The 21,326-nt window shown below is 39.9% G+C and overlaps 1 protein-coding gene across 2 annotated transcripts in view; it reads right to left on the bottom strand.

Annotated features, from left to right (window-relative positions):
* The window catches only part of LOC113923367 (cytochrome P450 2C41), a 33,398-nt gene extending 21,170 nt beyond the window's left edge, over nucleotides 1–12,228 (bottom strand). Inside the window, exons 1-5 of one of the 2 annotated variants that reach the window (XM_027595941.1) lie at nucleotides 11,803–12,228; nucleotides 9,993–10,155; nucleotides 9,672–9,821; nucleotides 4,700–4,860; nucleotides 2,526–2,702 (exon numbers count right to left, since the gene is read on the bottom strand). In XM_027595941.1, the coding sequence (XP_027451742.1) occupies nucleotides 2,526–2,702; nucleotides 4,700–4,860; nucleotides 9,672–9,821; nucleotides 9,993–10,155; nucleotides 11,803–11,970 (819 nt within the window). In that variant the 5' untranslated portion in view covers nucleotides 11,971–12,228. The remainder of the gene's footprint in view (nucleotides 1–2,525; nucleotides 2,703–4,699; nucleotides 4,861–9,671; nucleotides 9,822–9,992; nucleotides 10,156–11,802) is intronic. The other variant, XM_027595942.1, reaches the window with a different exon arrangement.
* Between the last annotated feature and the right edge of the window lie 9,098 nt (nucleotides 12,229–21,326).

Genomic DNA, 21,326 nt, shown 5'->3' with positions numbered 1-21,326 from the left:
CTTCAGATTGAAAGTGAGGGGGTGGAAAACCATTTACCATGCTAATGGACATCAAAAGAAAGCTGGAGTGGCAATCCTTATATCAGACAAATTAGATTTTAAACCAAAGACTATAATGAGATGAGGAAGGACACTATATCCTACTTAAAGGGTCTATCCAACAAGAAGATCTAACAATTTTAAATATCTATGCCCCTAACATGGAAGCAGCCAATTATATAAGCCAATTAATTACAAAATCAAAGAAACACATCAACCATAATACAATAATAGTAGGGGACTTTAACACCCTCCCCACTGAAATGGACAGATCATCTAAGCAAAAGATGCCCCTAACATGGGAGCAGTCAATTATATAAGCCAATTGATGACAAAATCATAGAAACACATTGACAATAATACAATAATTGTAGGAGACTTTAATAACCCTCTCACTGAAATGGACAGATCATCTAAGCAAAGGATCAACAAGGAAATAAAGGCTTTAAATGACACATAGGACCAGATGGACTTCACAGATATATTCAGAACATTCCATCCCAAAGCAACAGAATACACATTCTTCTCTAGTGTACATGGAACATTCTCCAGGATAGATCACATTCTGGGTCACAAATCAGGTCTCAAGCGGTACCAAAACATTGGGATCATTCTCTGCATATTTTCGGACCACAATGCTTTGAAACTAGAACTCAATCACAAGAGGAAAGTCAGAAAGAACTCAAATACATGGAAGCTAAACAGTATCCTACTAAAGAATGAATGGGTCAGCCAAGAAATTAAAGAAGAATTAAGTAAACTCTACACCCAATGTGGGGCTCAAACTCATGGCCCTAAGATCAATAGTTGCATGCTCGGGATGCCCGGGTGGCTCAGTTGGTTAAGCATCTGCCTTCGGCTCAGGTCATGATTCCAGGATCCTGGGATCGAGTTTCACACCAGGCTCCTTGCTCAGTGGGGAGTGTGCTTCTCCCTCTGCCTGCAGCTCCCCCTGCTTGTGCTCTCTCTCTCTCTCTGACAAATAAATAAATCAAATCCTAAGGAAAAAAATGAGTTGCATGCTCTAGGTGTCCATACTTTTAATCAGATTCTCAAATCAGCTGATCACCAGGAAGATAAAAATCATTGCCCTAACTGCAGAGAAAGCAGAGCGTGGAAGTATTCATTTCTTCCCTCTTCCCGCTTCTTCAAACCATTCCACCACCTTCTTCACTTCATTCCACCTAGAATACGTGATTTGAGCAGTCCAGCTGAAATCCAGGGACAATTCTTTGACAATCAACCTTCATCAGCATCTTTGACTCCTTGCCATGTTAGCCTACTCATCGGTTTCTCATTTCTGCCCAGAGCTACAAAGAGATTGGATAAAGTAATGACGGCCTCAGATGAAGGAATTTCCTTCTCTAGAATTAGCTCTTTACAATGCATTCTGGATTCTGCCTCTCCTTAGTTCAAGGAGGATGTTGCTTCCATACAAGTGTCCTTATGTCATTACATTACTTTTGTCACACGATTTCCAGCTTGACCTCATCACTCATCAAATTCACTATTCAGATTTACTATCTGAATCTTTCACTCCTTGGTTAAATTTCTCAAATAGGATATCTGTTCTTATTACTAAAATCTCCCATACAGTCCCTACTTATCCTCTCCTCAAACTAAAACCAGTCTCTATAGATCTGAGATGTGACAAGATGGACAATTTGATTTTATTTCAGGATCCTCTGTATTTCCATGGTCCAGACTTTCATCAAGCCAAAGTCAAGAAATGAAAGATCTCACAGTTGGTCCTTGGGCCCCATTCTTATCATACAGATCATTCTACAGGACTCCCAGGAAAATTTTCCCCAATAATTATTTGCACTCAACTCTTGTTCTGGCTCATGCATCTACCTGATCAAATCAAAACTCTTCATGCCAACATTCAGGCTTACAGTTATTTGGCAGACACCAACATCCAACTCTCTATCTGTCCAAAATCATTTTTGGTTACACTCAGTGAAGATTTCCCTTTTCCACCCATCTAATCTCTTTGCTGACATGCACTTCTGAACCTCTCATCATACCATTCTACCAATCTGAAATTCCCTCCCCTATTCCTTATTGCAAATATTTGAAGATCTACATCAGCCCTCAGGACAAGCAAGAAGCCCAGCTAGGTTAAACCTTTCTTCCTTACTCTCCCACACGCTGTGACATGATCACATATACCTTCATTGTATGGCTCAATATTTTGTAATTTCTAACTTGTTTGTGTTTTTATTTCCCCTAAAGTGTACATTCTCTTTCTAATCAGGTAGAAACTCAACAAATAGGTTCCACGTATTCTAGTTATTTAACAATTCAATCTTAGATTGAATGATGCTCCATGATGCTCAATCCAGATCCATGCATACATAAGTACCTAAAGTGTCAGTCAAGCATTTCTTGCCTGACAATTTAAACATTCTCATAAGTACAGATCTAATCAGTAAACCAAAAAAAATTCAGGCTAACAAATAAGGGATCTATAAGTAACATTTTACCTGTCCCATTTTCATCAGGAAATAATCAATGAAGTCCCGAGGATTGTTAATGTCCAAGGATTCTTGGTGTTCTTTTATTTTCTCCAAAATGTAATTTTTCACAAAAACAGAATTTTTATATACTGTATTATGACTTCCTGGGAGATAACCAAGGAGAGCAGGGAAGCTATTGTAGACCTTAAAGATTTTTAAAAAAATTATTAAATTTAAAAACATGTATTGAAGACATATATAAGACATGCCAAGCCCTGGTTAAAAAATAAGATGAAGAAAAAATGGTCTCTATCTTCTGGGGGAGCATTTTATATTGTGCGTATAAAGTAATTCTCTATGTTCATAGAAATATCTGAGGGAGAAAACTATGACCAAATGATGAAATATGACAATAATTTCCTATACTCACACATCAACCTTACAGTATTAAAGCATCTTTATGTCAATTCTTTTTTCTTTTATATTAATTCTTCCCTACAACTATGAAACATAGAATGCCATGCATTACTACAATTCACATTTTATAGATGAAGACTGAGTTTAAGGGAGTTTGGACAACCTGATGTACAGCACCAAGCTACTCCCTCATCAGTGCTTCCTGGCAGCATCTGTGGTCCCAAACGTTTTCTCTGCTTAAAGGAGATATTCTCTTCCTTCCTGGATTAGCATATTTCTGCTAAGTAATGTGATGAAGAGGTCACTAAGTGTGAGTGGAGGACAAACCTTACCGGCAATGGGAACCTTTCAGCAAGGGCCTGGATGCCCATTGAGTGCTATGGACATGTTTCTGGGCAGTCACCAAAACTGGACTTTGGGATTTAGTGGAAAGACAACAAGCCAGGGAGTCAATAGGCTTGAATTTCACCAGCTCCATACTTGGACATTTGTCTTCTTGTCTGTGAAATAAAGGTTTCGACTATGTTTCCCAGATGCACACTCCATGATGCTTGCCTTGGGCCGGATTATGGTATTCAAAAATTCACTTCACTGGAGTATGACCAGTGAAAATGTCAGAGTAGACAGCTCCAAAGGCAGGACACTCCAAAAAAAGGCTGAAAATATTGGCAAATACCATGAGAATCAACTTGTCAGAACTCTAGAAAACAAAGGCTTTTAGAAATCAAGTGAATGCTAAATCAAGAAAAAGGCAACTTGAAAATGGTGGAAAAGCTTTGTGGAATTTTTAATTTACCCTTCTCCCACCTCCTTCCTCAGTTTGGCAGTAGTCTTAACAAGGGTAGCTTCTTGTATGGGATTCTGGTTTCTAGTGCAAGAGACTAGAGCAGACCTTAAAAAAATTGTGTTTTCTCTGCTGCAACTTCTCTGGGGCAATCTAAGGACTGACACAGAGTCTTGTCTTTGTTTCATTTAACCTGGAATTCAGGGTGGAGAGCAACAGGCCTGCCTCAAAAACTCTGTAAGGCAAATGAATAACCCACAGCCTCCTGGGGCAAAGACTAGTTAAGGCATATGATAGAGCACCAGAATCCTGGGAAGAAAAGCTGGGGCGAGAACATCTTCTGGAAATTAGGGCATTCAAATGTACCCATGTATACTGAGGAATTTACACATTTTAAAATTTAGAAAGCAGGACAGAGGCTAAGAAAAGACCTCAGAAGACCCTAGCTTTCACCTCTGGCTGATGTAAGCAACAAGACTGAGAAAGAATTGAAAACAGTCTGATGAAAGCACTGAAGGAGTGCCTAGCCCAGAACCAAATCTGGAAGAGTTCGTTCATTTGTTCGTTTTTTTTGTTTGTTCGTTCGTCCCTCCCTCCCTCCCTCCCTCCTTTTCTCTCCTCTCTCTTTCTCCCCCCACCCCCTTCTCTCCCTTCTTTTCAGCTCCTCACATTCAAGGAAAACTCCATCAAAACACTAACTAAACACCAGTTAACGGACAGAGATTTCAGAGACCACACATGACAAAGAAGAGACTTAGCAAAAACGGTCCAGAAAAGTCACAAAATAAACAAACATCTATAGCCTATAGAAAGCAAAAAGGCAAACAAACCTATAGCAAGCAAAACAAACAAAACAAAACAAATCTCAAGGAGGGGGAAGAAGCTCATTTCCACAGTTACCACATTATAATATCCAAAATGTCCAGTTTTCATTCACTTCACAGCATGGTCCATACAGAATTTTGGATTTGTCAGAAAAAAGAGAGGATCATGAACTCACCTGGATCCATGTGGAGCTCAAAATCCTGAAGTTTTCATTAAATCTCTTGAGGAAACCAATTAAAGTCTGATCTGTATAATCAAAACAATTCTGGAAAATAATGGAGCAGATCACATTGCAGGAAGCACAGCCCAGGATTAAAGTGGGATCACAGGGTAAGGCTAAAGGAGAGGAAAGATTTAGAAAATACCATTAAAATAAACATATAAAAATTTTTGTTGTTGATAATAGGTAAAGCTAATTTTAGAATCTCTAAAGCAATATTTACCTAGCAATCCCCTTTCCAGCAAAAATTTCAGCCTGCTTAAAATCAACACATCACTTTTCCCTTAAATGGGAAGTCCATTCCATCCTAGATTGTTTAGTAATAGTCTTCCAAACACTCTAGATCACTACTTATGTTTACTTGATTCTGACCCAAGGTGACTATTATTTTGAAGAGCAAAAGAAAAAACTTTAAAGAAGCCACTTCTAAAAACACCTAATGGGGCACCTGACTGGCTCAGTAGGAGGAGCGAGCACGTGACTCTTGATCTTGGGGTCATGTGTTCAAGCTCCACCGTGGGTATGGAGATTACTTAAAACGAATAATAAAAATAAATAAATAAAAGCACCTAATAATTCAAGTTATCAATGCAGAATCACACCTGTCTGGTAAGCTTGTACACTCCTGTAGGAAGGAAGCAATAGCTAGGGACCTGGAAACCTTTTTTAGATAATGAATAGTTGAAATGAACCATGTGTAAAAACACAGAGGAAAAGATTAAAGGATGGAAGATGGGAAAATTCAGGTATTTTGATGGAACAAATATAAAAAAGCAAAAGCTATCCATGTTTTATGAGAAGAAAAACTAACACAAATGAATTAAAATTATAGTACAGGTTTGTTTGCCTAAGATAGAAATCAAATAAGAAATCTTCATTTCAAACTTAAATCACAGCTAAGGCAAAGAAAAAGGTTAAATTGTTAAATACAGTTCTAGGGTGCCTAGCTGGCTCAGTAGGTAGAGCATGTAACTCTTATCTCAGGGTCATAAGATCACGTCATAAGATCAGGCCCCACGTTCGGCATGGAACTTACTTAAAAAATAAAAAAAAGGAAAAGCAATAAATGGAGTTCTTGTATTTCTTTATTGCAATATAGAAAATAATTTTCTTCTCTAGGAAATAGTGTCCATCATCACCAATCAGGCTCCACATTTACTTAGACAGCCTGCCCTCTTGTGGAATTCTGGAGTATTTCTATAGATAGCCGTTCACATAAGACCATAGTTATAAAAATTTTTTTTAAAGATTTTATTTATTTATTTGACAGAGAGGGAGCGAGAGCACAAGCAGGGGGAGCAGCAGAGGGAGAAGCAGACTCCCTGCTGAGCAGGGAACCCAATGCTGGACTCGATCCCAGGACCCTGAGATCATGACCTGAGCCAAAGGCAGATGCTTAACTGACTGAGCCACCCAGGTGCCCCTGGTTATAAATTTTTTAACTGGAGTACCATTTAGGTCAATTCTGTCATTTTACAGATAAATAAAAGCAGAGGAAAAGTTTTATTTTTTTAGTGAGAAATATTTAAATGAAATTGCTATAAGCAAATGATCAATAAGCTTTCTTTGCAAAAGGCTCCCAAATTCACATCATTGATGTAATTAAGGGTGACCAGAATCCAAAATGAGGAGAAAATGAGAGGGAATTAAAAAGTAGGAAACATGTTTGGTTAACTGCTCCTATTCCAGACTTTTTTTTTTTAAGATTTTTTTATTTATTTGACAGAGTGTGCACAAGTAGGCAGAGGGAGAGAGAGAAGCAGACTCCCTACTGAACAAGGAGTCCGATGTGGGACTAGATCCCAAGACCCTTGGACCATGACCTGAGCCGAAGGCAGACGCTTAACTGACTGAGCCACCCAGGCGCCCACAGACTCTTTTTCAGTTGAAATACTTGAGGCCACTAAGCTTCCAGAAAAACTTATTTTAGAAGGTAGGGGATAATTTGGGAAAGCCTTGAGATTTGTGTGTGTGTGTGTGTATGTGTGTGTCTGTGTGTGTGTGTGTGTGAGAGAGATTCACAGCTAAAATCTGGTCTTTAGTCTTTCACTTCTTTTGAGAGAATTTAAAAGCAGGGTAATTTGGAACCCAGACTGAAATTCAGATTCATTGTGACAAGCACTTCATAGGTCATTAGAGCTGGCAGAGGTGGTTACATAATTATCATAAAAGTTCTAACCCTGGGCCTCCTGAGTGGCTCAGTCAGTTAAGCATCTGCCTTCAGCTCAGGTCATGATCCCAGGGTCCTGGGACTGAGTCCCGCGTCGGGCTCCTTGCTCATCGGGGAGCCTGCTTCTTTCTCCCTCTGCCTGCCGCTCCCCCTGCTTGTGTGTGCTTGCTCTCTCTCTCTCTGACAAATAAATAAATAAATAAAATCTTAAAAAAAAAAGTTCTAACCCCAAATCCAACTGTGTTTTAAAATGCACAGGGAATTGTTTTTATTCAGATGCTGAGGCCAATAGATAGGGAAGATAGCCATTGAAAAGAGAGTTTGTTACTCACAGTTCCCAAGGGAAGTGCATCTTACAGGGCCACACGGAGAAGGACCAAGTAGGTCAGGAGGCAGGAGGAACCAGGGGGAAAGCATGTGCCAGAGCCTTTATCAGGGCTTTCATGGGAAGGAGTGAGCAAGGCAGAGTAGGTATGCTGAGTAAATTTGGACTGGATAGCTTGAATAGTTGCAGAGAGCTTTGGGCTACAGCAGTGTTGACTGTTGTCCAGTAACTGCCCTGGGTTCATTTACAGCAGGGAGAGTATTGGCTTGGTGTGTGAGAATTTGGTGAAGGAGGCAACTTGGTGGTATGTATGGGCCTTGGATAGGTTGATTTACAAATCAAAGACAAGCTCAAAGACACGATGTTTGCTGTATCTAGTAATTAGCTACTCCTAGGAGGGGAGGTTGTTCCCTGGTTCTGCAAGGCCCCTAAGATGTGAAAACATCACAAAATAGAGAAAATTTAAAACATGATTAATAGACCAAGAAAGGAGAGTAAAATAAGGAAAGCTGAAAGCAGAGCCAAATAATAAGGAAGGCAGGGTAAAGAGTTCTTAATGATAGCTGAAATCTAGTTAAATAAATCATTTTATAACCTGGTATTTGTGTAAGTCTCAGGATTATGCTATAGCATATATTTCTTAACATATATTGAACAGTATTAGAGTAAATAGGGAGCAACATCAAATAACTCAAACTGATCATTTTAAAATAGTTGTTTACACTGGTGCAGCCACTCTGGAAAATAGTATGGAGGTTCCTAAATAAACAGAACTACCCTACGATTCAGCAATTACACTACTAGGTATTGACCCAAAGAATACAAAAACACTAATTCAAAGGGATACATGCACTCTGATGTTTACAGCAGCATTATTTACAATAGCCAAATTATGGAAGCAGCCCAAGTATTCATCAACATGATGAATAGAGAAGATGTGGTGTGTATGAGTGTGTATGTATATATGTATAACACAAAATGAAATATCAGTCATAAAAAGAATGAAATCTTGCCATTTGCAATGACAATGGATAGAGCTAGAGTATCGCTAAGCAAAGTAAGTCAGTCAGAGAAAGACAAATATCATATGATTTCACTCATATGTGGAATTCAAGAAACAAAACAAATGAGCAAAGGGAAAAAACGAGAGAGAGACACAGAGAGAGAGACAAGCCAAGAAACAGACTTTTTTTTTAAAGATTTTTATTTATTTATTTGAGAGAGAGAGAGAGAGCGCACACTTGAGTAGGGAAAGGTCAGAGGGAGAAGGAGCAGCAGAGAATCTTAAGCAGACTCTGAGCTGAATGCAGAGTCTGATGCAGGGCTCGATCTCATAACCCTGAGGTCATGATTTGAGCTGAAACCAAGAGTTGTATGGCTTAACCCACTGAGCCACCCAGGCACCCAAGAAACAGATTCTTTACAGAGCAAACTGATGGTTGCCAGAGGTGAGGTGGGTGAGGAGATGGGTGAAGTAGGTGATGGGGATTAAGGAATGCACTTGTGGGGCGCCTGGGTGGCTCAGTTGGTTAAGCGACTGCCTTCGGCTCAGGTCATGATCCTGGAGTCCCGGGATTGAGTCCCGCATCAGGCTCCCTGCTCAGCGGGGAGTCTGCTTCTCCCTCTGACCCTCTTCCCTCTCGTGCTCTCTCTCTCTCTCATTCTCTCTCTCTCTCAAATAAATAAATAAAATCTTTTCAAAAAAAAGGAGTGCACTTGTGATGAGCACGGAGTGATGTATCATTATATTATACACTTGAAACTAATAAAAAAACCTGTATATTATACACTTGAAACTAATAAAAAAACCTTTAACTAACTGGAACTGGAATTTAAATAAAAACTCTAAAAAAGATAGTTGTTGAAAGGGAAATCACAATTGATGAGTGCAGCACTAAAGATGCCTAAGCAATTATAACCGTAAAAAAGTATCATTACTGGCCAGAAATGTAGACATGGGCCTTGGAAGAAACCCTCCAAAGATCAATGAAGTTGACCAAACACATACAGACCAACTAAGTAAAAGCACATGTCACTGGTTATAGGTGCACCATAAGGGTGTGATGAAGTCATTTCCACTGTGTCCACTTGACAAGTATTCCCTGGTGATAAGTTCTGAAATAGGTAACCCACAGTTACACTATGGGAAAAATACCGTTCTCTAACTCTGAAAAAAATGAGTCCCCAAATGTACCTTCATGACATAATGATGTGGAAATAAACAAATTTGGGACAGAAAAGGATTAAATGACCTTTTATACCCACACTGTAGGCACAGTCATGAAAGGACACATAACGAGCATAGACACACAAAAGCTCCCTTGGCTCTCTCTTGCTGCACACCCTCTGTCCACATGAGGGCCGAAATATTTCCAAGGACATCAGTAGACAAGAGAATAGCCTGCCAAGGTCAGAGCTATAGAATAACCCACCATTGGTTTTTCTCAATTCTTCTACAAGGTGGCAGGCTTCCTCTTGAACTCGGCTCTCAAGGTCACTCTTCCCCATCCCCAAATTCCGCAGGGTCATGAGGGAGAAGCGCCGTATCTCTTTCCATCTGTTTCCATTGGTGAAAAGGATTCCTACCAGAGAGGAAACAGAAACTGGGAGGAAGGTCCTAGGCAAGGAATAGGAAGCTCATACTTGGTAGCCTCGCAAATGGGCCGAGTTCTGCTGAGTTGCTCTTCAAATTCCAGTTCTCCATCCTTCCCAACTTCATAACCAGTGTTGAACGTGTGTACATGCACACCTACCGTGTCCTTTATTAAGTTTGTCAGCTATTGGGAAATTTCCTCTTGCAGAAAACTCTTCTCCCATATCAATCAGGGCTTCCTTCACCACTTCATACCCATGCAGCACAACAGTGGGCTTCGTGCCAAAATACAGAGTGAATACAGGGCCATAGGCTTTTGAGAGCTGAGAAATTCAGAGAAAATGTATATATTAGCAATTTAGTCTATATCTTGTGCATGATTTTTTGTGTGTGTGCATGATTAAGCCTGATATCATCATCATACTGTCGATGTTTTTATTCTGCCAAACATGGCTTCAAATATTTTCTCGATCTTATATATAAATAAGATTGTTACAGCTGACACATATAGAGGGCCTCTGTTGTGACAGGCAATGGCCTGGGGAATTGGTACTCAGATTATTACAACTGATTATCACATCAACACCTTGAGCTAGGTTTATTTACCCTGTTGTACAGATAAAGAGACTGAAGTTCAAAGAATTTCCTGTATATTTCCAGTGTCTAATAACAGAACATCCAAATTTCAACCCCACTTAGCCAACCTATTTTCTCTGAGTCTCCAGTGCCTACCTTGGGACCAGTACCCAGCTGTTTCAGGATCACCTGTAAAGCTCATCCCCTGGAGATTTTTTTTTTAAAAGGATTTTATTTTTAAGTAATCTCTACACCCAGTGTGGGGTTTGAACTCACAACCCCAAGATCAAGAGTCGCAAGCTCTACTGACTGAGCCAGCCAGGTGTTCCCATCCCCTGGAGATTCTGACTCAGTAGCCTTATGATAGATACTGGAAATCTATATTTAAAAAAAACCCACCCCAGATGGTGCTAATGCCCTCTCCATTTTGAGATCTGCTGGTATTACTAACACCAAAGGCAGTGCCAGGACATGCATCATCTCATGGAAGAACAATTTCTTCTATCCTACAGCATTCACAGGGTATAGACAGCAGCTTTGTGCAGAATCTGAGGGTCCTGTTACCATCCAGCTGGTCCTGATGATTTCTTATTTCTTGCTTTCAGTCAAGCTAGTTCTGAACCCAGTTATTTCTTTAACATCAGGCACAATTTGCTTCTTCAGAGTTCAATTTTCATGGCTATTCTGAACAACACACAGAGACTACATAGTAGATGACTCCTCGAATGAAATCTCTAATCACAAAACACCTCCCTTACCATTTACCTTCAGCCAGAAATCATAGCAAATGGCTGTTAAACAAAGAAAGGCAGCAGAATTCCTGGCTTTTGCCACTTCATTATTATTTGTTTTAAGATTTAAAGATTTTATTTGAGAGAGGGCGAGCGCATGAATGGGGAGTGGAGGGAGTGGGGGAGGGGGACGGAGAGATTCTCAAGCCGACTCCATGCTGAGCATGGAGCCCAGTGAGTGGCTCGATCCCATGACCCCGAAATCATGACCTGAGCCAAAACCAAGAATCAGACACTCAACCAACTGAGCCACCCAGGCACCCTGGACTTTATTATTTTAATGCTACCACAGAACAGCCTGTTTCTTTATTCATAGAAAACATTATTTTATTCCACTATTCTTTTTTTTTTTTAAGTCATCTCTATGCCCAATGTGCAGCTCAAACTCATGACCCTGAGATCAAGAGTCGCATGCTCTATTGACTGAGCCAGGTGCCTCTTGTTCTAGTATTGACAATACTTTACACGGAGTATTTGCTTTCCAGACATATCTTGATGTTTTTAATAGATTATAATTAATTTTAATAAATATATTTTATTTAAAAGTAGAGGCTAACCTACATACCCTCTGCAAACTGCTAAAGAATCATAAAGCATACTTACATTGCTTAAGGATTTGCTGATGTCCTTCACATCTACCTGGAGGATATTTCCAATGAAAGGGAGAGGAGTGGGGCCAGGTGGGAGCTTCCCCTTTCCAGAGCTCTGTTTCCAGAGTGAAAAGAGAAGCCAACAGGAGAGACAGAGCACTAGAACCACAACTGGATCCATGGAGGAATTCTCTTCTTGGACAACGGTGAGCTTGAAATCTAAAGTTTTACAACACTCCCTGTTAATTCAACATGTCCCTCTGACTCATAAAGTAATCAATCGGCTGGATTTACTTTAATCTCTCTTTCGAAAGGACTTTGGCGCACTGATAAAGATAAAAATATGGTGTTCTTTACTCTTCTTTTGCCTCTAACACTATGCCCTGAGATTCTGGTCTAACGGGTCTGGGGTGGAGCCCAGGCACTGGTAATGTTTTTGGTTTTTGTTTTTTTAAACACTCTAGGTGGTACCAATTGAGAGCCAGTGAAGTAAATTACTTAATCACAAAAACTGCAAAACTTTCTGGATTCTCAGAGTAATGACCAGTTGAGAATTTATGATTTGGGAGGAAATCCTTGTACACAAAAACGTTTATCCTTTAATGCTTTATCAAACACCAGTATATTTTGTCCTAGAAAATGAAAGCCTTTTGAAATATTTTAGTGTACTGTACTAACATCAAACATAAACTAGGTAACATAACCCTTGAACATCCAAATATGTATCAAGTAATTAGATAAGAAAATGTATATACATTTACCATCAAGCCCTTGTGCCCGCACCCCCCAACACAAGGAAAATGAAATTGATTTTACAAATGGAGAAAGGGAAATTTGGAGGCAACAGGAGGCCCATCCAGTGTTGCATAGCTTTTAAGTGACAAAAATGGGATTTGAACCTAGATCTTTTGAGGCCCATTATGATGCATTATGGCTTACACCACAATTATAGGAAAACAAAATCGAACCCCCAAACATTAGTCCTCAGTATGTATACCTCACTGACTGTTCACAAAATAACAGGCTTCACTAAGTAGAAGCCTTTATTTGATTCCAAGGATAAAAGAGCCATGGGTTCTCAAAAGAAAAAAATAAAAGATAGGGATTCTTTCCTCTTCATCACTGCAGAGGTGAAACTTGCTCAATAGAGAAAAAAGTCAATCTCAGAATTGAGGGGGCAAGACTTGAGAAAATATGGTTTCCCCCACCTCGCAGTGACCTCCAGACATAACTTCTTCTGTTGGTTTCTTTTTTTTTGCCCTGCCACTGTCAAAGATAATGGAAGGAAGTATGCACAGCAAAGAAGGCAAGATTTTAAAACAAAAGTTGTAGATTCAGTGCAGAATGGGATGCAGGGAATTCATTAAATAGACCCAGAAGACTGGGACACCTGGCTGGCTCAGTGGGAGGAGCATGTGACTCTTGATCTCGGGGTTGTGAGTTTGAGCCCCACATAGGGTGTAGAAATTACTTAAAAATAAAATCTTTAAAAAAAAAAAAAAAAGACCTAACGAACCACCACCACATGGAGACAGGAACAGATGACATTCAGTGGTCATGAGGATCTAGATATCACTGGAATGATAAATATACTTTATCAGATCACTAATGGTAATGCTTATACAAGGGGATGTTCTCTAAATATATTTGTTCTAAATTGATCAGTATAGTTATGTCTCAGCTCTTTTACTAAAGAAAATTAAGTTTTATCAAGACCCCAGTTAGTGTTTTATTCCTCATGATTACAGGGATATTGACAATTTATGGAATTTTCACACCTATCATCTCTCTTTTGATACACGAAGTTACGTTACCTAAGATAAAATTATTCCCATTTTAAGGATGAGGCAGCTGGGTCTCGGGGCTGTGGCACCTTTATCCAAGGACACACAGACTGCAGGTGGTAGAGCTCAGAAGCCATATGCCCTGAGCAGTGCATGTTTCCCTACAAGAAAAACATTCCATTCAAGTAAGTTTCTTCAAGAACATTTATTGAATACTTACTGAGTATGATTCAGCATTCTATGACTTACCTTCACCAGTGACTTTCAAAATGGCAGCACAGGGTAGTTATAAGCACGGGGTCAGAAAAGATCTGTAACCTTTAAAACTTGAATCCAGGTCTTGGTGAAACTTCATAATTTACCAAGGACAAAGAGAAGCATTAATTTACTGCCTGACTCACAGCTCTAGTTCTAAAAGAGCCATACTACCTAATGAACTCCATGGGTTGTTTTGTTTGTTTGTTTTTAAGTAGGTTCCATGTGGGCCCAACATGGGGCTAGAACCGATGACCCTAAGATCAAGAGTTGCACGCTCTACTGACTGAGCCAGCCAGGCACCCCTCCATGGCTCTCTTTATAGCAGTCATTTTTATTACTTGGAAGACAGGTGTCCCTGCTCTGCTCCTCCTTCCTCTTGCTGAGGCTCCTGCCTGGCCCTTTCTCCTTAGAAAATGGAAGAATGACAAATGATTCAAGATAGAAGTCATCAGAAATCCCTAGTGGAATCCCTACATTAGTTTTTGGAGTGAGGAATTGGTGACTTGGTGAGGTGAAGTACAATCAACTCATCAAGTACAAGACCTTGTCTTAGAATCCAGCTTTCCTATTCCCAGTTCGGTAGCCTTGCACAGTGAAGGGATTTCCCATCGTTGCCCAAATGGGTAGTCAGCGGGGTATCAGCATGTGGCCTTCCACAGTGAGAGTACTACAGACCTCGGTTAAAGAAACCTTTCATTGAAGCATAATATACCTAAAGTCCTAAAAATTCTGCTCCGTGAGTTATCATCTGAACATATACTGTGAAACCAACACACAGGCCAAGAAAAATTTTGCCAGGACCCCAGAAGCCCCATTATGCCTCCTACTTTGGAATCTTCCCCCTCACTAAATGTTTCCAGTATCACATCAAATGTTAGTGTTGCCTCTTTGTGAACTTTATATAAATGAAATCATACATTTGGTATTTTCACTTCATATTGTTGCAAATAGCACATTATGTTTACTTATAGTCTTATTTTATAACTATTCCACTATTTTTTCCCATCATATTGTGATGGACATGTGGGTTGATTCTAGTTTGAGACTAATATGAATATTATTATTAATTTCCTATAGATGGCTTTTTTGTATCCCAATGTATTGGTTTTCTGTTCAGTATATATAAATTGCTGGAGATGCAGGTGTTCTCTTTTAGTAAATACTGCCAAATAATTATCCAAATGGTTGAAAAGTTTTACTATGAGTTGCCAGTTACTCTACATTCTTGCCAACACTAAGTATATTCAGTTTTTCATTTTAACCATTCTGACAGATATGTAATAGCTCACTGTAGTTTTAATTCACGTTTCCATTTCACTTCATGATGCTGAGTGCTTTTTCAGATGTCCATTGACAATATCGATTCTTCTTTGTGAAGGGTTTGTAGTTTAGATATGAGCCCGTTGCTGGCTTCATATATATGTATATATGTATATTCATATATTTTACTTTTAATAATCCTAAGTGTACATAAAAGTCCAAAGTCTGTACAAAGAATTTCCTTATTTTGAACATTTGAGAGTAAATCACTGACCTTAAGTTCCAAAACCAAAATATTTTGGTATTTCCTAAAAACAATGCAATTCTCCCCTATAACCATAACTTTCAAAATCAGGAAACTAAAATTGATGCATTAGGACCACACAATCCTCATTCTATTAATGTTTCACCAAAAGTCCCCATGACATCCTTTACATTTTCAGAACCTATTTTCACGTGTTGCAAGAAGTTGTCATGTCTCCTTAATCTATTTCAGTCTGGAATAGTTCCTCAGCCTCCCCTTGACTTCCATGACCCTGCCACTCTTTTATATGCTGGGTATTTGTAAAATGTCTCTCAATTTGGGTCTGTCTGGTATTTCCTCATGATTAGATTCAAGTTATGTATCTTCCCCGACCCCTCAAAGATTTCAAGTAATCTCTACCCCCCAACTTGGGGCTTGTACTTAAATCCCTGAGATCAAGAGTCACATGCTCCACCAACTGAGTCAGCCAGGCGCCCCGAGGTTATGCATCTTTGACAGGAATATCACAGAATGCTTTTTCTTCTCATTGCATCCTAGTGGATGACAATTTCAATCTGCCCATTATGGGTGTTCACTTTGATTACTTAAGAGTGCCTGGCAGTCTCTTCCACCATAAAATTATATATATTTTATTTTTATTTTTAAAAAAGATTTTACGTATTTGAGAACGCACAAACAGGAGAGAAGGGAGAGAGGGAGATGGAGAAGCAGACTCCCTGCTGAGCAGGAAGCCCCATGTAGGGCTCGATCCCAGGGCCTCAAGATCATGACCTGAGCTGAAGGCAGACGCTTGACTGACTGAGCCACCCAGGCGCCCCTTAACAGCATTTGTAATTAGATATTTTGAGGGTAGACTCTTTGAAACTATATAACTATTCAAGTTTTCAGTGGTATTTATTATGGAATCAGGCATTCAATTACTTTCACAGGTCACAATCCATTATATCATTATTGTTTTTCAAATTGTCTAATGATGGGATTCTTTGCTCTTTTCACATAATCCCATCAATCTTTGAGCAATTCCTTAATTTTCTAACTGTAGTAATATATTCCAGTCTCATCTCCTACTTCTGCCCTACTCTCCAATCAGCCATATCTCCAGAGCCCTGGGTCTTAATAAAAAATGTGGTTTAGGGGTATCTCGGTGGCTCAGTTGGTTAAGTGTCTGCCTTCAGCTCAGGTCACAATCCCGGGGTTCTGGGATCCATTCCCACGTTGGGTTCCCTGCTCAGAGGAGAGTGTTTCTCCCTCTTACCCTTCCCCTGGCTTGTGTTCTCACAAATAAAATTTTTTTTAAAAATGTGGTTTAGAGGGGCTCCTGGGTGGCTCAGTTGGTTGAGTGTCCAACTCTTGGTTTCTGCTCAGGTCATGGTCTCAGCACCGTGAGATCAAGCCCCGCAGGGCATTGGGCTCCTTATTCAGTGGGAAGCCTGCTTCTCCCTCTCCTGCTCCCCCTGCTTGTGCTGTCAAATAATTAAAATTTTAAAAATCCTAAAAGAAATTAGAACTCTCATATTCTGCTGGGGAGAATATAAGTTACAGCCACTTTGGAAAAGACAGCCAAACAGAACATTGATGTGACCTCTGCAGACCAAGGTTGAAGTGACAGGAGCACCAGCCTCCCGGGCTAGTGTTATCAGATCTGACCCATCCAAGTGCCCCAGGAGGGCAAGTTCAGAGGTTCAGAGAAACACCAAGTCCCTCCTCTGGCCAAAACTAGAGCACCCTTCTCAGAAAATGAGTTTGGTCCTCATGACCCCTGAACCTCCCAGGAATGTATCCTTTTCCACCAGGATTTTAAACTACACAGGGGAACTTTCTGCAGAGCTCACAGAATTCACTGGGCATCCAAAGAAGAAAAATAACCCTAGAAGGAGTACTTACATTTTTCTATCAAAAATTCAGATTTTCAGACCCCTAAAATAGTTTATGCTAAAATTTAACTGTTTTCCTTTTTGATTTCTAACTTTTTAAGTTATTGATCATTTTCACACGCTTGTCATAAATGCTCTTAAGTATTAGATGACACATAATTTCTGCAGTGAATGTTAGCTCTGTTCTACTCAGTGAGTACATCCATTGTTTGTATTTTAAAATTATTGTGCAATACTGTCTTGGGTGCCTTCTTTGATCCAAAGATTTAGGAGTTACAATATTTCCAAGCAATTTTTCTATAATTTAGTTCACACTTCGTTTGTAATTATCCTGAAATGGGATTACAGAAAATGATTTACATTACAGTAATTTTTTTGAAGGTTGATAATCTTTTGTAGTCCAAAATGGCTAATTTTAATTGTTACAAGGTGACCTGCTAATAACGTCTGTCCGACATTTAAAATTACATCACTCCTTTTTTTTTTAAGATTTTATTTATTTATTAGAGAGTGAGCGAGAGAGAAACAACATGAGAGGGGAGAGGGTCAGAGGGAGAAGCAGGCTCCCCGCCGAGTCAGGAGCCCGATGTGGGACTTGATCCCAGGACTCCAGGATCATGACCTGAGCCGAAGGCAGTCGCTCAACCAACCGAGCCACCCAGGCGCCCTCCTCTATTCTTTTTTAAGTAGGCTCCATGCCCAGCGTAGGGCTTGAACTCAGGACCCTGAGATGACCAGAACTGAGAGCAAGAGAACCATGCTTAACTGAGCCACCCAGGTGCCCTCCTCTATTTTTTATTTATAGGAGTTTTAACCTCCTACTGAATCAGCTTAATGTTATGTGTGAATCTCCAGGGATGGCCAATGATGGATATAAATTTTAGATTGGGGGGCCTGGGTGGTTCAGTCACTTAAGTGGCTGCCTTTGGCTCAGGTCGTGATCCCAGGATCCTGGGATTGAGCCCCGCATCGGGCTCCCCGCTCAGTGGGGGGGCTGCTTCTCCCTCTCCCTCCCTTTCTGCCTACTTGTGTGCTCTCTCTCTCGGTCAAAAAAATAAGTAAAGGACGCCTGGGTGGCTCAGTCAGTTAAGTGTCTGCCTTCGGCTCAGGTCATGATCCCAGGGTCCTGGGATCGAGTCCTGCATTGGGCTCCCTGTTCCTTGGGAGCCTGCTTCTCCCTCTGCTTCTCTCTCTCTCTCTCCTCCTCTCTCATGAATAAATAAAATCTTGAAAAAAAAGTAAAAATCTTGAAAAAAAAACTTTAAATTTTAGGTTGGAATTTTTTTCCTTCAATGCATTAATTTTAGTCTTCCTTTTGTTAAAATAAGACATATACAGTCTACCTGATCTCTGTCCTTTTGTGAATGAGCTCTCTAGCTTTAGAAGATTCTCTGATGTTATATCTACAACACATCCAGGTGCAGTTTTCCTTGTCTTTTCTGTTTAGCACCTGATTAACTAATCCAGTGGAGGTCCTTTGTCTTTCTTTAATTCTAGGAAAGTGTCCGTACTTTTTAATCTATTGTGTTCACCCGGTTTTTCTTAGTAACTGTATTCCTGCTTCATGTTTTCAACACACTCTCTTATACAGTGAACAAGACCGATCACAGTACACCCCACCACATGGAGATTATGAGGCTGACAGATTGGGAAGGGTGAAATCCTTTGGCAAGGGGAAGGGACAGATGAGGGACACTCATTCTAAAGTGAACTGTGAGCTGAGACTTGAATGCAAAGCCAACCATGCAACTATCTGAGGAACATGACCAAATTATCAAGTCCTAATAATGAATCAATGAATTGTGAATTTTTGATTACCTTTGGCACTGCTGATGCCTCTGTTAGAGTCTATTTAAATCTTGGAACTTTCCATTCTCTCCCAAGAAAGGATTAAACCAGTCTTGTGCCAAGTTGTATAACATTCTAGTGAATCACTTCGCTCTTGCACCCTAGTTCTTTTACAAAAAGGATTCAGTGGAAGGTGGAGAAACAAGGACAAACAGATACAACCTTGGGATTGAGAGAAATAGGTTAAAGGCAAGCCTCTTGTAACCAATGCTCCCAGACGAGTCTGTGCCTCCTGCAGCACAAGGTAGTCAAGTCACAGATCTCATTTTTTTTTTTTTTTAAAGATTTTATTTATTCATGAGAGACAGAGAGAGAGAGAGAAGCAGAGGGAGAAGCAGGCTCCCAAGGAGCAGGGAGCCCGATGCGGGACTCGATCCCAGGACCCCGGGATCATGACCCGAGCCGAAGGCAGACGCTTAACCATCTGAGCCACCCAGGCGCCCCACAGATCTCATTTTGATAAAACATTAAAATAGGACTCATCTCATATTTTGCAAGTAACCTTAAACTTACGTGTTGGGGGCAACAAAACACACGCTTATTCAAAATCCAGTAATAAATGGTAGAGAATAAGAGGAAGGCAAGATAAACATAACAGACCTCTTCTCACCAGAGGTTTTCTTATCATTTACTTCATCTATACTGGAAGTGCTTTTTATTAACTTTTCCCAAACTTCATTAATTCACGTCCCTCGCAATGATTTTTGTGGTGTATAATTAATTAGTTCATGGTGATAAAGATTACAAGAATGGTTACCCTGGGGTAGGGTTTAGTTAGGAAGAACAGAAGGCCTTCTGAGATGCTAGCTGTCATACTGGATCATAATCTGGATGGCAGATACACAGTGGACATGTGCATGCAACTGAGCACTTAAGATTCTGTACTCTCCTGAATAGAAGTTATACCCCCATAGGAAGTAAAAAAGAAATCTGCCATGTTTCTCTAATGACTATGCTATTTTTACATTTCATTAAAGAACTTATTAAAGCTAAAAAAGGAATGAAACCTGAATCTGACCACCTTAGTTGGGTAGGTGGTGGCAGAGTACTGAGCAAGAAAAGACGCAGGCATTTTATAAATGTTCTTAAATATTCTAGTGAAGAGAAGCTCACATAATCCCCCACCCCCCCCACAGACCCCTAAGAGACCACTCTTCAAATGGCAATATTTAACCAAGCCAGTGATGGATATTAAGTAACAAGACTCAGGAATAAATAAACCAAAGACTCAGAAGTGTGACTTGGGGGTCAATTTGTTAATTGATCTGGCTAGGGCACAGATTTGTGAAAGGGAGATTAGGAAAAATTATGGACAATTTATGCTTTAGGGCTGTGTTTCTCATAATGGACTCGTAGACATAGCTCAGGAATTTGAGGTTTTTTAAAAAAATATTTTAAAGATTTTATTCATTTATTTTAGAGAGAGAGAACATGAGTGGGGGTGCAGAGGGAGAGGGAAAAGCAGACTCCCTGCTGAGCAGGGAGCCAACATGGGGCTTGATCCCAGGACCCTGGGATCATGACCTGACCTGAAACCAAGAGTTGGACGCTTAACCGACTGAGCCACCCAGGGGCTCCAAACTTCACTAGATTTTGATAAGAAGTTACATCTTCTCTGAATGTAAAGGTAGTAAATCAAGTCATGACAAGTGATTCCAAAAAACTAAAGAGGAAAAGAGATTTAATAAATTTTCTATGATTCCTTGGCTTAATTTGGTAACCATAATAGATGGTGAAGTAGAAAATATAATATGTTATTTGTGGAGATGTACTGGCTAATACAGCAAATAGGATCATAAAAACTTAACTACCATTAATTTAAAAAGAAGCTCAAATTGAAACAGAAGCACCTAATGTTTTGAATATAAACATTATTGCTTTTCAGTCTTCTCATAAAGTATTACTTCAAACCACTAAGACTAAAAAATCATATATAACTGCTAAGACATTAGTGAAAGATGCCATCAAACACATCTGCTTAGAAATGTTCAAGTTCCAGGGAGCCTGGCTGGCAGTCCATTAAGCATGACTCTTGGCTTCTGCTCAGATCACAATCTCAGGATTATGAGACTGAGCCCCACCTTGGGCGCTGCGATCAGCAAGGGTATGCTTGGGATTCTCTCCCCAGTCCCCTCTGCCCCTCCCCACTGGTCTCTCTCTGTCTCCAAAATAAATAAATAAATAAATTTTTTTAAAGATTTTGATTTGAGAGAGAGACTGAGAGAGAGACAGAGAAAGAGCACATGAG

The sequence above is a fragment of the Zalophus californianus genome, chromosome 15 (genome assembly GCF_009762305.2).
Source record: "Zalophus californianus isolate mZalCal1 chromosome 15, mZalCal1.pri.v2, whole genome shotgun sequence".
In the NCBI taxonomy this organism is placed as follows: Eukaryota; Metazoa; Chordata; class Mammalia; order Carnivora; family Otariidae; genus Zalophus; species Zalophus californianus.
This window is presented reverse-complemented; position numbering and strand designations above follow the sequence as displayed.